General features: G+C 44.5%; 2 protein-coding genes across 5 annotated transcripts in view; one reads left to right on the top strand and one right to left on the bottom strand.

The window, feature by feature from the left end:
• LOC309525817 (uncharacterized protein) overlaps positions 1–6,901 on the top strand; it is a 43,141-nt gene extending 36,240 nt beyond the window's left edge. For all 3 annotated transcript variants that reach the window (XM_082211414.1, XM_082211413.1, XM_082211412.1), the window contains one exon: positions 5,509–6,901. In XM_082211414.1, coding sequence (XP_082067540.1) covers positions 5,622–6,818 — 1,197 coding nt within the window. In that variant the 5' untranslated portion in view covers positions 5,509–5,621 and the 3' untranslated portion in view covers positions 6,819–6,901. The remainder of the gene's footprint in view (positions 1–5,508) is intronic.
• The window catches only part of LOC309525784 (uncharacterized protein), an 87,465-nt gene that overhangs the window by 42,758 nt on the left and 30,036 nt on the right, over positions 1–14,671 (bottom strand). Inside the window, exon 6 of one of the 2 annotated variants that reach the window (XM_082211343.1) lies at positions 14,574–14,667. The exons of the other annotated variant lie outside the window; for it this stretch is intronic. The gene's annotated coding sequence lies outside the window, so the exon portion shown is untranslated. Of the gene's footprint in view, positions 1–14,573; positions 14,668–14,671 lie in introns of those variants that run through there. 2 annotated transcript variants of the gene reach the window in all.

Raw genomic sequence — 14,671 nt, 5'->3', positions numbered from 1 at the left:
CCTTTCCCAGTCAGCAAACATAATATTATGACCAATGTCCTGTGCCCACTTAATCATAGCTGATTTAACTGTTTCATCTTGTGTATTCCATTTCAGCAGCAAATTATACATTTTTGACAAATTCTTAGTATTGGGTTCTAACAATTCAGTCTCTAATTTTGATTTTTCCACCTGGAAGCCAATTTTCCTGTCTTGTTTGTAAACCTCCATTATTTGGTAATAATGGAGCCAATCTCGTACTTTAGGTTTCAATTTCTCATGACTCTGTAGTTTCAATTTGTCTCCGTCCTGTTCCAAAATCTCCCAATACTTTGGCCATCCGGCCTCCATATTGAGTTTCTTCAGTGCCTTAGCCTCCAAGGGTGACACCCATCTAGGGGTTTTGTTTTCCAACAGGTCTTTATATCTTATCCAAACATTAAACAACGCTTTTCTGACAATGTGATTTTTAAAGGCCGTATGCGCTTTGATTTTGTCATACCATAAATATGCATGCCAACCAAATGTGTTATTAAAGGTAAAGGTAAAGGTACCCCTGCCCGAACGGGCCAGTCTTGACAGACTCTGGGGTTTGTGCGCCCATCTCACATCTATTGGCCGGGGGCCAGCGCTGTCCGGAGACACTTCCGGGTCACGTGGCCAGCGTGACAAAGCTGCATCTGGCGAGCCAGAGCCGCACACGGAACGCCGTTTACCTTCCCGCTGGTAAGCGGTACCTATTTATCTACTTGCACCCGGGGGTGCTTTCGAACTGCTAGGTGGGCAGGCGCTGGGACCGAGCAGCGGGAGCGCACCCCGCCGCGGGGATTCGAACCGCCGACCTTTCGATCGGCAAGCCCTAGGCGCTGAGGCTTTAGCCCACAGCGCCACCCGCGTCCCAAATGTGTTATTAAAACCTTCTAAATCCAAGATATCTGTATTCTCGAGGAGCATCCACTCTTTCAGCCAGCAGAAAGCCGCTGCTTCATAATACAATTTTAAGTCCGGCAGGGCAAATCCCCCTCTTTCTTTTGCATCTGTAAGTATTTTAAGTTTTATTCTGGGCTTTTTGCCCTGCCAGACAAATTTCGAAATGTCTTTCTGCCACCTCTTGAAACAGTCCATCTTGTCAATAATCTGTAAGGTTTGAAACAAAAATAACATTCTAGGCAATACATTCATCTTTATAACTGCAATTCGGCCTAACATTGACAATTTCAGATTTGACCATATTTCTAAGTCTTTTTTAATTTCTGACCAGCATTTTTCATAGTTGTCCTTATACAGATTCAGATTTTTAGATGTCAAATACACCCCTAGATATTTCACCTTCTTAACCACCGTCAGACCTGTCTCTTCTTGAAACTTCTCCTTCTCCATATCTGTTAAGTTTTTCCCTAAGACTTTAGTCTTTTGTTTATTCAATTTAAATCCAGCTACCTGGCCAAATTGTTGAATTATTTCTAACACCCTTTTCGTACTAGTGTTTGGCTCTTGCAAAGTCAATACAAGGTCATCTGCGAATGCCCTTAACTTGTAATGTTTAGTTCCGACCTGTACACCTTTGACTTGCTGGTCCTCTCTAATCATATTCAGCAGCACCTCCAGAACCGAAATAAAAAGCAATGGGGAAATTGGGCACCCCTGTCGTGTTCCTTTTTCTATCTTAAGTTCCTCAGTTATCACATTATTTACAATCAGCTTAGCTTTTTGTTCAGAATATATCGCACCCATACCATTCTCAAATCCTTGGCCTACCCCCATCCCATGAAGATTCTTTTTCATAAAGCTCCAAGAAATATTGTCAAAGGCTTTCTCCACGTCCACAAATATCAAAACTGCTTTGGTGTTTATATTCACCTCTAACTTTTCCAATATATCTATTATATTCCTAACATTGTCTGATAGGTGTCTTTTTGGGAGAAAGCCTGCTTGGTCCTTATGAATCTTCTCCATCAACACTTTTTTAAGTCTTTTTGCCAAAATGTCTGCAAAAATTTTGTAATCCACATTGAGTAATGATATTGGGCGGTAGTTCTTCAGTTGAGTCTTTTCAGTCTCTGTCTTTGGTATGAGTGAAATATACGCTTCTTTCCACGAACCGGGTGCCTTTTTTCCCTCTAAGATCTCGTTGCAAACTTCCTTTAGCGGTTGAATCAGCCACTCCTTCAAAGATTTATAATATCTGGAAGTCAGTCCATCTGGCCCTGGAGACTTGCCCAATTGCGTGTTCTGAATGGCGCCCTCTATCTCTTGTTCTGTTATTCTCTGGTTCAAGTCCATCTTGCTTTGATGAGAGATTTTTTGTAATCCGTATTTGTTAAGGAATTTGTCTATATCTTCTTCATTTTGTGGCCCTTGAGAATAAAGTTTTTTGAAATAACTCAAAAAGCAATTTCTAATCTCATTGGGTTTAGATATGTTCTTTCCATCCACTTCTAGGCTTGTAACTGTATTTAGTTTCTGCCTTTTCTTTAGTTGCCATGCCAAAAGCTTGCCACATTTATCTGCCGATTCAAATGTCTTTTGTTTCATTTGCTTTATCTTCCATTCTATCTCTTGGTTCATCAATTCCATATATTGTGTTTGATATAACTTAATCTCTCTCAAAATCTCCTGGGACTTTGGCTTTGCTCTTAATTTTTTCTCTCCTTCTTTTATCTTTTCCAAAATCTTTTCCTTTTTCTCATTCTGTTTTCTCTTCTTTATTGAATTTTGTTGAATCAGGAAACCTCGCATCACCGCTTTACTTGCGTCCCAGATCACTCTCTTTTCCACGTCGCCCTTTAGGTTTCTCTCAAAATAATCCTTTAAAGTTTTTTGGGCCTTCATGTGGATCTCCTTATCTCGAAACAGGGCGTCATTCATCTTCCATCTAAACTGACCAGTTGCTGTAAGTTTCATTCCGCCACCGGCACTCTAGCCGTCTCAACGATTGTTTCATTGCCCTCAGATCCGTGGAAAACCACGGGGCTGTCCGGGCTCCATGCAATTGGAGAGGGTGCTTCGGAGCCAAACAGTCAATAGCCCTGGTTAACTCCACATTCCAGCGGGCCACCAGGGAATCAGCTGAAAGGCCATCAACATGGGATAAAGCATCCCCTACCACTCTCTGGAAACCATTTGGATCCATTAAGTGGCGGGGGCGGACCATCCGAATTGGTCCCACCTCCCTGCAGAGGGGATGGGTCGCAGAGAAGTCCAGTTGCACCAGGAAGTGATCTGATCATGGCACTTCTTTCGTTTCACTTTTACTTAGTGTCAGATCACCAACATCCATAGAGGTAAACACCAGGTCTAAGGCATGTCCGTGGCTATGGGTTGGGCCAGACTTATTCAGGGACAGCCCCATGGAGGCCATGCTTTCCACGAAGTCCCGAGCGGCCCCTTGTAAGGTCGTGTCGGCATGGATGTTAAAATCCCCCTAGGACAACCAAGCTAGGTGTCTCCAGGAGAACATCCGCCACGACCTGAAGCAGCTTGGGCAGGGAATCCTTGGTGCAGCGGGGAGGTCGGTACACCAGTAGGAATCCTGTACTGCCCCTATTGCCCAACTTCCAGAACATGCACTCAGAGAACTGGGTCTTCCCAATAGGACGCCTGGTGCAAACTAATGACTTCCTAAAAATCACTGCAGCCTCCCCTCCCCGCCCACGTGACCTGGGTTGCTGTGCGTAAGAGAAACCTGGTGGACAAGCAGTGGCAAGGACAGGCCCATCTGCTTCATCCAACCAGGTCTTTGTCACACGTGCCAGGGCAAGTCCTCCATCCGCAATCAAGTCATGGATGGCAGTGGTCTTATGAATCATTGACCTGGCATTGCACAGCAGCACCTTCAGGTCATGTGGGTTTCCCCTGTTGATTCCAGTATCCATCCGGTCAGGACCAGACCCGGAGGCAGGAATAGTCCTCAGACAACGACTAAACCTGCCTCCTCGGTAATGAAATGGTCTGGTCTTAGCGTAACTCCTCCTCCTACCCGTGATCACTGAGATCGGTTGCCCCAGTGCACCCCCCCCCTGTGGAACATGCCCCAGCCATTTTGTGGCAGCCCTGACCCCTCCCCCTAAGAACAAAATAACACCTTAAACAAACAAACAAAACCAATAAAACAATACAAACAAAAAATTGTAAAAATTACAAAAAACATCAAAATAAAAAATAATAATTCCCCAAACCCAACCAAACATCCATCCCACCCCCACCCCCCACATACAAAAAATCCAAAGAAAATTTTAAAAAACATTTTAAAAACACTCTGTGCCCCTCTGGCAGTAACAACTGTCCTAGTGAGGCCTGTCAGGCCCCGCCCCGGGCCAGGTGGTAAGTGGCAGGGAGGAGCAGGGCCCTCAGGCACTCACTCAGGAAGTTTACAAATCATTTTCATATTTCTTTCGGATTCTCTAGTTCGTTCTCTCCAATTTTCATTTTATTAATTGTCTTTTGAGATTTTCTTTTATTTATCTGCCATGCTAGCCATTTTCCTGGTTTATTTGCGTTTTCAAAGTTCTTTTGTTTCATCATTTTAATTTTCCATTCTACTTCCTGATTCACAATTGTTGAAAATTGACTTTGTAATATCTTAATATTTTGATTAATCATAATATCATTTGGCTTTTTAGCTAGCTTTTTTTAATTTTCCGTTATCTCATTTAAAATTTCCATCATTTTCTTTTCTCTGAATCTTCTATATAATCTATTCTGTGGAATAAAGAATCCTCTCATGACTGCCTTGCCTGCATCCCATCCTTATGGCGCAGCTGGCCTCAAAATAATCATTTTTTGAGTGTTTTGAGGGGGCTGCGGCACCCTTGCAGACTCCCCCTTTGTCTCGCAAGGAGCTGAACTCTCCCCTAAGGGCTGAGTCCCGTCCCTTCTCAGCTCTGTGGACCAACCGGAAATCAATGTTTGCTGTTTTATCATGTTTTTAATATTTTGTTCGGTGCTGCCCAGAGGACTGGGGAAACCCTGCCGGATGGCCAGGGTTTGAATAATATAAATTATTATTATTATTATTATTATTATTATTGAATAATATAAATTATTATTATTATTTTTATTATTATTAATTAATTAAGGGGGGACATATCTTTATTCCTCTAATTTATCAGTATCAGTCTTTTGGCCACATTTAGGAAATGCATAATCCGCTTCTGTAATCCAATTGACAGTTTACATGAAATTGGTATATTATTCCAAAGGATATTTTCCTCTGAAAGTCTTCCCATTAGAATTCAGCTTTTTCAGTGTCACACATATTTGCTTAACCACCCACCCCAAAGGAGAAAGAAAAGTGAGAGAGTCCTGGACAGATAATTTCCACAAGGATAGTTGTATATCACAAGACGGGCATGAAATCAGGTGGTCCATTCCCTGGCCATACTTCCTCAGGGAGACATAGAGAAGAGAGGAGAGAATCTAGGAGATGCTTTTAAATAAAAAAGACGGTGGTGTTAATTAGGCTCACTTTGTGTTAAGTTCCTTTTCCCTCTTCCGTGAAACCCTAAAATGGTTTTCTTTCCCCCAAAGGAGAAGGCGATCCAAATTCTGAGGAGACACCTTCAATTTCATTGAGAATAATGAAGACAAAGTTAAAATGTGCATAATGTTCTTCTGTCTGTGTGCACACTGAGTTTACAATAATGAACTCAACAGAAGATAAACCATCTAAAGCTATGCAGTGCAAAAAGAACTTGAACTGGAGCAAAACTCATAGGAAACATCAACAAATGCCCAAGGGAGAGAAACCATTTAAATGTATAGAATGTAGAAAGAGCTTTGGTCGTAGGGATGCCCTTACAATACATCAGCGAACTCACACAGGGATGAAACCATTTAAATGTATGGAATGTGGAAAGAACTTCAGTCAAAGTGGAAACCCTAGTATACACCAGAAAACTCACACAGGGGAGAAACCATTCCACTGTATGGAGTGTGGAAAGAGCTTCCATAAAAATGGCTCGCTTCGAATACATCAGCGAACTCACACAGGGGAGAAACCATTTAAATGTATGGAATGTGGAAAGAGCTTCAGTCAAAGTGGAAACCTTAGTAAACATCAGAAAACACACACAGGGGAGAAACCATTTAAATGTATGGAATGTGGGAAGAGCTTCAGTCAAAGTGGAGACCTCAGAACACATCAGAAAACTCACACAGGGGAGAAACCATTTAAATGTATGGAGTGTGGAAAGAGCTTCAGTCAAAGTGGATACCTCAGAACACATCAGAAAACTCACACAGGGGAGAAACCATTTAAATGTATGGAGTGTGGAAAGAGCTTCAGTCAAAGTGGATACCTTAGACTGCACCAAAGAACTCACACAGGGGAGAACCCACATAACTGTAAAGAGTGTGGAAAGAGCTTCAGTCAAAGTGGAAATTATAAAAGCCACCAAAGAACACACACAGGGGAGAAACCATTTAAATGTATGGAGTGTGGAAAGAGTTTTCGTCATAGTGGAACCTTTAGAATACATCAGCGAACTCACACAGGGGAGAAACCATATAAATGTATGGAGTGTGGAAAGAGCTTCACTTCAACCAAAAACCTTAGACAGCACCAAAGAACTCACACAGGGGAGAACCCATATAAGTGTATAGACTGTGGAAAGAGCTTCGGTCAAAGTGGAAATTATAAAAGCCACCTAAGAACTCACACAGGGGAGAAACCATTTAAATGTATGGAGTGTGGAAAGAGCTTCCGTAATGGTGGAATCCTTAGAAGGCATCTACAGACTCACACAAAAGAGAAACCATTTAAATGTATGGAATGTGGGAAAAGCTTCAGTCAAAGTGGAAACCTTAAGAAACACCAGCGAACTCACACCAGAGAATAACCATTGAAATGTAAGGAGTGTGGAAAGAGACTCGGTCAAAGCGGACATTTTAAAGACACCAGAGAACATTCACAGCAGGGGGAGAGCATTTAAATGTGAGGATTTTGTGTGCAAAGAACTTTACTGATAGTGAGAAATCATTTACCGTATTTTTCGCTCTATAACACGCACCTGACCATAACACGCACATTGTTTTTAGAGGAGGAAAACAAGGGAAAAAACATTCTGAATGAAACAGTGGATGTATCATTTTTGTGCTTCATGCTGTGGCCACAGACATGTGATCTGATGGTGAATTTGGGCTGACCCAATGCAAAGATCCTGAGGATCCATGTGGATCCATGCTTTGTAACCACGTTTTTGCACCATTGCAGCCCCAGACAACAGTGGGTGCGTGATTTGGGGGGGCAGGCTTTAGCCATGGACATGCTATGTGCTCTGATGGTGAATTTGGGGTGACCCAGTGCAAAAATCCTGAGGATCCATGTGGATCCATGCTTTTTAACCACATTTTAAGTGGGGAGGGAAGGAAAAACACAGAAGGGACAAGGAGCACGAGAGGGGTGTGCAGAGAAGCAGCTGGCTAAGAATGCAGGAGTGGGATATAACGGGAGGGAGGAAAGGAAGGCAAAAGTTCCACCCACCCACCCAAGCCAGCCAGCTCTCTCTCTCTCTCTCCCCCACCTGCATGTTTTCAGCAGCACCGGAGCACAGAGAGGAAGGAACGACATTCTGCTTTCCCCTCTGCTTGCCTGGAGGGGAGGGGCATTCCCTGCTCTTTGTTCTGTTTGAGCAAACACAGTAACGAAACAGAAAAGGGTGGGCAGTAAGACCCTGAGGCAGAAGGCAGGAAAAAAGCAGCTTCCTCTTTTCAGGTTTCCCTTCTCCGTGACTGCGCAATTTGATTTTTGCCTGATTTTTCGGCTCCAGGGACCACACATTCGCTCAATAACACGCAAAGACATTTCCCCTTCCTATTTAGGAGAAAAAATCTGCGTGTTATAGAGAGAAAAATACGGTAAATATGTGGAATCTGGAAAGAGCTTCAGTCAGTGTGGAAGGAGCTTCAGTTGGAGTGCAGATCTTAATATACATCAGCCGTTAGATGCATAGAGTACATGCGAAGTTCTGGTGTCTGCATGTAAATTTGTACCCTTGTATTCAAGTAATGAAGGTGATGTCTCACAATAGTAAATGCAATATTGTATGTCATGAACTGTTTGCAGAGAGCGTGAACCTGCAATGCTGGTGGTCAATGTTGATGCTCTTTGAGTTGGCTGAAGTTCAGTCTTTGGAGATGCTCCTTCAGGTCTACAGGGCTCAGGCTGTTTCGGGCTTTAAAGGTCAGCACCAACATTTTGCATTGTGCTCGATAACGTGTAGGGAGCCAATGTACTTCTTTTAGGACCAGTGTTATGTGGTCCCAGCAGCTGCTCCCAATCACTAGTCTAGCTGCTGCATTCTGGATTAGTTGTAGTTTCCACGTCACCTTTAAAGGTAGCCCCACATAGAGCACATAGCAGTAGTCCAAGTGGGAGATAACCAGAGCATGTATGAATGCTCTAATAATTTATATGCTACGTGGATTATTCCACCTGACTCCCACCCTGTAATTTTTCTTAGTGCTGATTGCGTAGTTTAGGAATAGAATGTTTCTGTGGCAGGCTTTTCTTACTTTGGGTATTTTTATACCATCTGTTCCACATCTCTATACTTCATTGTGTGAAAGGCTTGGATATATAACTTCCATATTGACCTGTTTGGGGTCAAAAACAGGATCACAGCTTGTGAGAGAGAAGGGGGAGCGCTCGTGCCTCCAGCGTGACCCAAGATGTTACTACATTTGCTGAAAGCATGGGAATGATTTGCCATAACTGAAAGGTGTCAAAATATGTTGATAAATGAGGGACTCGCTATTTTCTCAAGCTAGATTTATAATACAGCAATTAAGAGGATAATCTGGGCTGTTTAGGGCAAAAAATAAACCTGTTAACAAGGCATTGCGAAGAGGTCAGGGTATTACTTTCCCCCAGAGTGGCTGGGGAAACCCAGCCAGATGGGCGGGGTATAAATAAATAAATTATTATTATTATTATTATTATTATTATTATTATTAACTGAAAGGGGAAGGACCTGAAAGTGAATGAAGATTGTGGGCAGGGCTAGAATGGATACCCTCCCAAGAATGGAAAAATTCAAAGGCCAGCAAGTTCCCCCTCTCCAAATACTGATGGAGTAAGATGTCCAAAAACCAGACACCCCCATCTCCTTGTATTAGCAGAGTAGCGGAAGCAAACCAAAGAACAATTACTTGAGATCAAAAACACACAAAGAGGCAGCAGAAGTTTCTTCAGTAGCAATTTGCTGAGGTTCAAAATCAATACAGTTCATGCTGAAATTCAGCAGCTACAAAACTTAGCTCCTGAGAGGGCATCCACTTGCAACCAGTAAAATACACACCACACAGTATGAAATAATTACAAAATGAAATGTAAAGTCCAGTAGAAAAGGTAGAAATAACAGATCTACCCAGTAGAGAGTAGATATACCATAGGCTGTCCCCAGAGTAAATAACCTTGAAATTCAGATAACACACACAGCCTGTAAACACCAGCTGTGCTTTGAGAATCTTAAAAGGTAAAGGTACCCCTGCCCGTACAGGCCAGTCGTGTCCGACTCTAGGGTTGTGCACCCATCTCACTTAAGAGGCTGGGAGCCAGCGCTGTCCGGAGACACTTCCGGGTCACGTGGCCAGCGTGACGAAGCTGCTCTGGCGAGCCAGCACCAGCGCAGCACACGGAAACGCTGTTTACCATCCCGCTATAAAGCGGTCCCTATTTATCTACTTGCACTTAAGAGTGCTTTCTAACTGCTAGGTGGGCAGGAGCTGGGACCGAATGATGGGAGCTCACCCCACCGCGGGGATTCGAAACGCCGACCATGCGATCGGCAAGCTCTAGGTGCTGAGGTTTTACCCACAGCGCCACCCGCATCCCAGTTGAGAATCTTAGAGGTGACTTAAAAGACCCAGAATGTTCTAGAAATTTCTGGTAGATTCTGCACCCATAAAACGTACCCCTTGGCAAATATCACAAGGAGGTGTAAGATGTCTTAGAGCTGGTGGGCCATCTAATAGCTAGTTCACAGAGACCATGCTTAAAGCATGGAAGGAAGAAGCAGGTAAACTTAACAAGCAGCGATGCAAGGGACCGGTGGGGTGGGGCCAGAGGGAGAGTGTGCTGAGGGGGGTTGTTTGTGGATACACATGTGCACACAGACCTACACACTCATACACACAAGTATGGGGTGGGGTTAGGGCTTGATACGGACCGGGGGGGTGCCTCCTTCCCCCCTTCCTTTGGAACGTCCGAGGTGATGACCTCGAGGGTGCCCACCGTACACTCACCCTCAGCCCCCCTCACTGTTGCATAAGCACCACACTTTTCCCAGACCCTCCTTTCCTCTTCCTTCCACGAGCGAAATAAGCTCTAATATATGTATATATTCCCCTATCTATTGCTATGCCTATTCGCGCTCCTTACTTGTAACGAGTAGACCGTGTGTTGCTGTTTCCCCGCTTATTCCTATGGCCGCGCTTTAGCCAATCAGGACAATGCATTCCCCTTGCAGGACTAGCTCAGCTAGCTCTTGCACGCCTCATTTAACCCCCTGACAAGCCGATGACAGCCCCCCACGGCGAGAACAATGGAACCGAAACCAGCGACCTCGTAAAGCTGTCAAAATCTTGCTACAATGTATCCATTCTTGCTACAATGTATCCATTGATACACATTTGACCGGCAAAGGCCTAAAAGCTTCAGAAATTAATATAAAATCAACCGTAACTCCGATTTCCCTCATCTTGGCATTGTTCGACTCAGCTCTTCCCGGACTCCATGATACTACCCCCGACTCCATAATCCCCGGAACGACAGGTCACGTACTCAGGAAGACCCTAATCCTGTCAGATCGTTCTGCCTAGCCCTTCCTGCAGGCAATGCCAGGTGACAGACGATGCATATCTGAACTATTGTTTCATCATCACCAGTACTTAGAAAGTGTTTCCCTTTGCATATCTCTCACTCTGCATACTCCCCCTCCCTTCTCTGAAATGTTAATCCTCGAAGTCCCACCTTTCTGTAACATATTCATGATGTAACCCAAGGAAACCCGACCCCTCCATAATGTATTCATGACGTTTTTGCAATGTATCATGGGGCATGGAGGGAACTTTTAAAAGTCTATGTCACCCCATTCTTGGGGTTCAATGCCATTTTGAACCTGTTGCACAATAAACTCGGATCTTCGTAGTTTGCTCCTGTGTCCGGCTGAGCTCCTTTCTTCTCCGCAAGGACCCACGGACTCTGTCCGACGAGCTGGGTGGCAGGGCAACCACGCACCCAGAATTTTCCGTTTCAGGCTTCATAATAAAAAGTTAAAAATTAAAGGCTCTCTCGATGGCCGTGGCAGCAGGTAAAAAAATTGGGGGGAGGGCTCCACTGTGTTACCTGCTCAGCTCTGGAGGCCTCTGGACCTCTGAGCTCTGCTGGATCGCTGTTGGGGTGATCCCAGTCCTGGTGGAGCCAAGGTCATTGGGGAAGGGGGGTGGGTGCTTCGCACAGCTCTCTCAATCTTTGCATTGGGAAGCCCTGGCTCCCTCTTGACCAGCCGGAGAGCCCTGTTGGTGTTGGTGGTCCCTATGAGCTCTGCACGGCCATCTTTCATCGCTGGAAGTCCATAACCCTACCCTTCTTATTCCCTATCCGTTATCCTTTTAAAACAGCAAAAATATCATAGAATCATAGAGTTGGAAGAGACCCCAAGGGCCATTGAGTCCAACCCCCTGCCAAGCAGGAAACACCATCAGAGCACTCCTGACATATGGTTGTCAAGCCTCTGCTTAAAGACCTCCAAAGTAGGAGACTCCACCACACTCCTTGGCAGCAAATTCCACTGTCGAACAGCTCTTACTGTCAGGAAGTTCTTCCTAATGTTTAGGTGGAATCTTCTTTCTTGTAGTTTGGATCCATTGCTCCGTGTCCGCTTCTCTGGAGCAGCAGAAAACAACCTTTCTCCCTCCTCTATGTGACATCCTTTTATATATTTGAACATGGCTATCATATCACCCCTTAACCTCCTCTTCTCCAGGCTAAACATGCCCAGCTCCCTTAGCCCTTCCTCATAAGGCATCATTTCCAGGGCTTTGACCATTTTGTTTGCTCTCCTCTGGACACGTTCCAGTTTGTCAGTGTCCTTCTTGAATTGTGGTGCCCAGAACTGGACACAGTACTCCAGGTGAGGTCTGACCAGAGCAGAATACAGTGGCACCATTACTTCCCTTGATCTAGATGCTATACTCTTATTGATGCAGCCCAGAATTGCATTGGCTTTTTTAGCTGCCGCGTCACACTGTTGGCTCATGTCAAGTTTGTGGTCAACCACAAACAGCCACTCAAGACAGTCAAATGCCTTGAAGGCATCGAACGTGATAGAAGTCTCAGGCTGACAGAAGGCCTTAGCATTTCTAATTACATTGAGCAGCCATCTAATGGAATATGAGATCTACGCAACCTGCCTGGTCTGGATGAACATATGAAGTGATTCCCCTATTAAATCGCACCATAATAAGCACTGTAAACATTCTTCTGGTCCTGGCTTAGGAGTGACTCAATTTTTTCTGGGTCTTTGCCTGCTTTTGGGGATTATCACCATTCTGGTCCAGGATTCAGGGACAATATCACCATCTAGGATCCCATTAAAAAGGGTGGGACTAGGATCTCCTTAAATCTGTCTGGATAAGGGGACTCCACTGATGGGAGTTTGGACACAGACAGCAACAATAGTAAGAGTAAAGAATGTCCCTCAGGATCTCTCTCGGCGTTTTGAACACTGTTCGTGGTAAAAGGTAAAGGTCCCCTGGAGGGTTAAGTCCAGTCAAAATCAACTATGGGGTACAGTGCTCATCTCAACTTTCAGGCTGAGGGAGCCAGTGTTTGCCCACAGACAGCTTTTCCGAGTTATGTGCCCAGCGTGACAAAACCGCTTCTGGTGCAATGGGACTTCATAATGGAAGCCAGAGCACACGGAAACACCATTTGCCTTCCCACCACAGTGGTACCTATTTATCTACTTGCACTGGTATGCTTTCGAACTGCCAGGTTGGCAAAAGCTGGGACAGAGGAACGGGAGCTCACCATGCGGCAACAATGGGGGCCCTCCCCTCCTCCCCTAATGGGTTGCAGCCTGAAACTACGGAAGTCGTAGCTACTCTTCACTTTTCAAGCTCCTCCTGGTTCTATGAGAGAGTGGGGCAGAGGAAAGTGGAGAATCTACTGACCTGTTTTTCACCTGGACTGTCCCTTCTTCCTCCATTACGTCCTGCATGCCTTCCTTGGTCTCAGAGCTGCTTTATGGGTGGTGTGACACCCCATAAATCACTCAAGGTGACACATTCAACTGCTTTAAACTAAGCATCCTTTCTGAGGCTGAGTTGGTGCTACCAAAATGGCAAAATGTGTAGCCCATCTCCCCTTTTAAGAGGAGAATTTGGTAATATGAATCCAAAATGTTTGGTTATCTCCACATTTGTCAGAGGCAACATTTCTCTTTCGGATCAAAGGAAATCTGATTCGTAGGACATCTGTATATGGGAAAAGAAAGCAATAGTTCTAATATGAATGCCTCACCTGCAGCTGTTTTAATCTAAACCTCCTCTACGCTGATATTTTATTTGCTTCTGAATAGACTAAAAGCTGCATTCAAAAAAAGGTTCAGTGATAGGACAAACTGAGGAGGTGGTCAGATTATGAACTTTATTTATAATAAAAGATCGGGTGCCAGCAAGAAAACAGGTTAAATCGATTACAAAATAAAGCAGAGCACTGTAGCTCTGCACCTGGACTAATCACAGCCTACCCACAAACAATATAGTATTCCTAGTGTACTCTTTTCTTTCTTTGGCGATCACTTGTAGCCGAGTAAGATTGTCTTCCATAAACATGGTTTTCACAATGAGTCCGTCAGTGACTACGGAGGCCAATTCTGGATCCACACGTTCTTCCACAGTGGGGACATTGGTTTCCGGGCAGGAGTTGATCACACTGTGGATTTGCCAAACATGTCTTCCTCTTAGCACATTTCTGCGTCCTGAGTCTGAGTGTCTTCAAAGCCCATTACACCTTTGGTAAAGGCTGTTCTCCAACTGGAGCACTCGCAGGCTAGTGTACTAAAGTGTAGCCCAATGTGTAGTTTCTGGCTGGTATGGAAGATGCAGTGCGGACCTGTTGGTATTAAAGGGTTAAGAAGCTCTAATCAGGACGCTCTAATCACTGAGCAGCTGGAGGTCGTTAGGCTTCCAGGAATGTGAGTTTGTATAAATAGTCAACTCACTCGTGCGTTTGCCTCTTCTTCCCCCTTCCCTTTTCTTTTGGGGCGTGTTTGCTGAAATGTGTGATTCTTCACCAGGGTTTTTTGTTTTGTGTAAATAAACCTTTTATTTGAGTTCCAAACCGCTTGCTCCAAGATTCCTTTATTGAAAAGATGCTGACTCTCCAGCCCTTCTTGAGCCGCTGTGCGAAATGCTCTGCTGTAATGGGACATTGTCGCATCGGAAGCGCACTGGACATTTGATAAGCATTAAACTAATTAAAGTTTAATGGGACAGGACCCACTGATGGAGGGGGCTGAGCGGAAAGCTGATGGGACAGCTCAGATTTTAAGGTCTGGTGCCACCCTCTCTTTGGGAGGACTGGCCTGTGGACATCCAATCAGTTATATCACACTTCCCAGAATGGGGAGACCATTTAATATTGGACTTAGTGGTTAAGCTTTGTCTTCACTGCTTCTCCACCTCT

This window comes from Podarcis vaucheri (genome assembly GCF_965113315.1).
Source record: "Podarcis vaucheri genome assembly, chromosome: 2".
Classification (NCBI taxonomy): Eukaryota; Metazoa; Chordata; class Lepidosauria; order Squamata; family Lacertidae; genus Podarcis; species Podarcis vaucheri.
The sequence above is the reverse complement of the archived record's forward strand: the minus strand, read 5'-3'. Positions and strand labels throughout refer to the sequence as shown.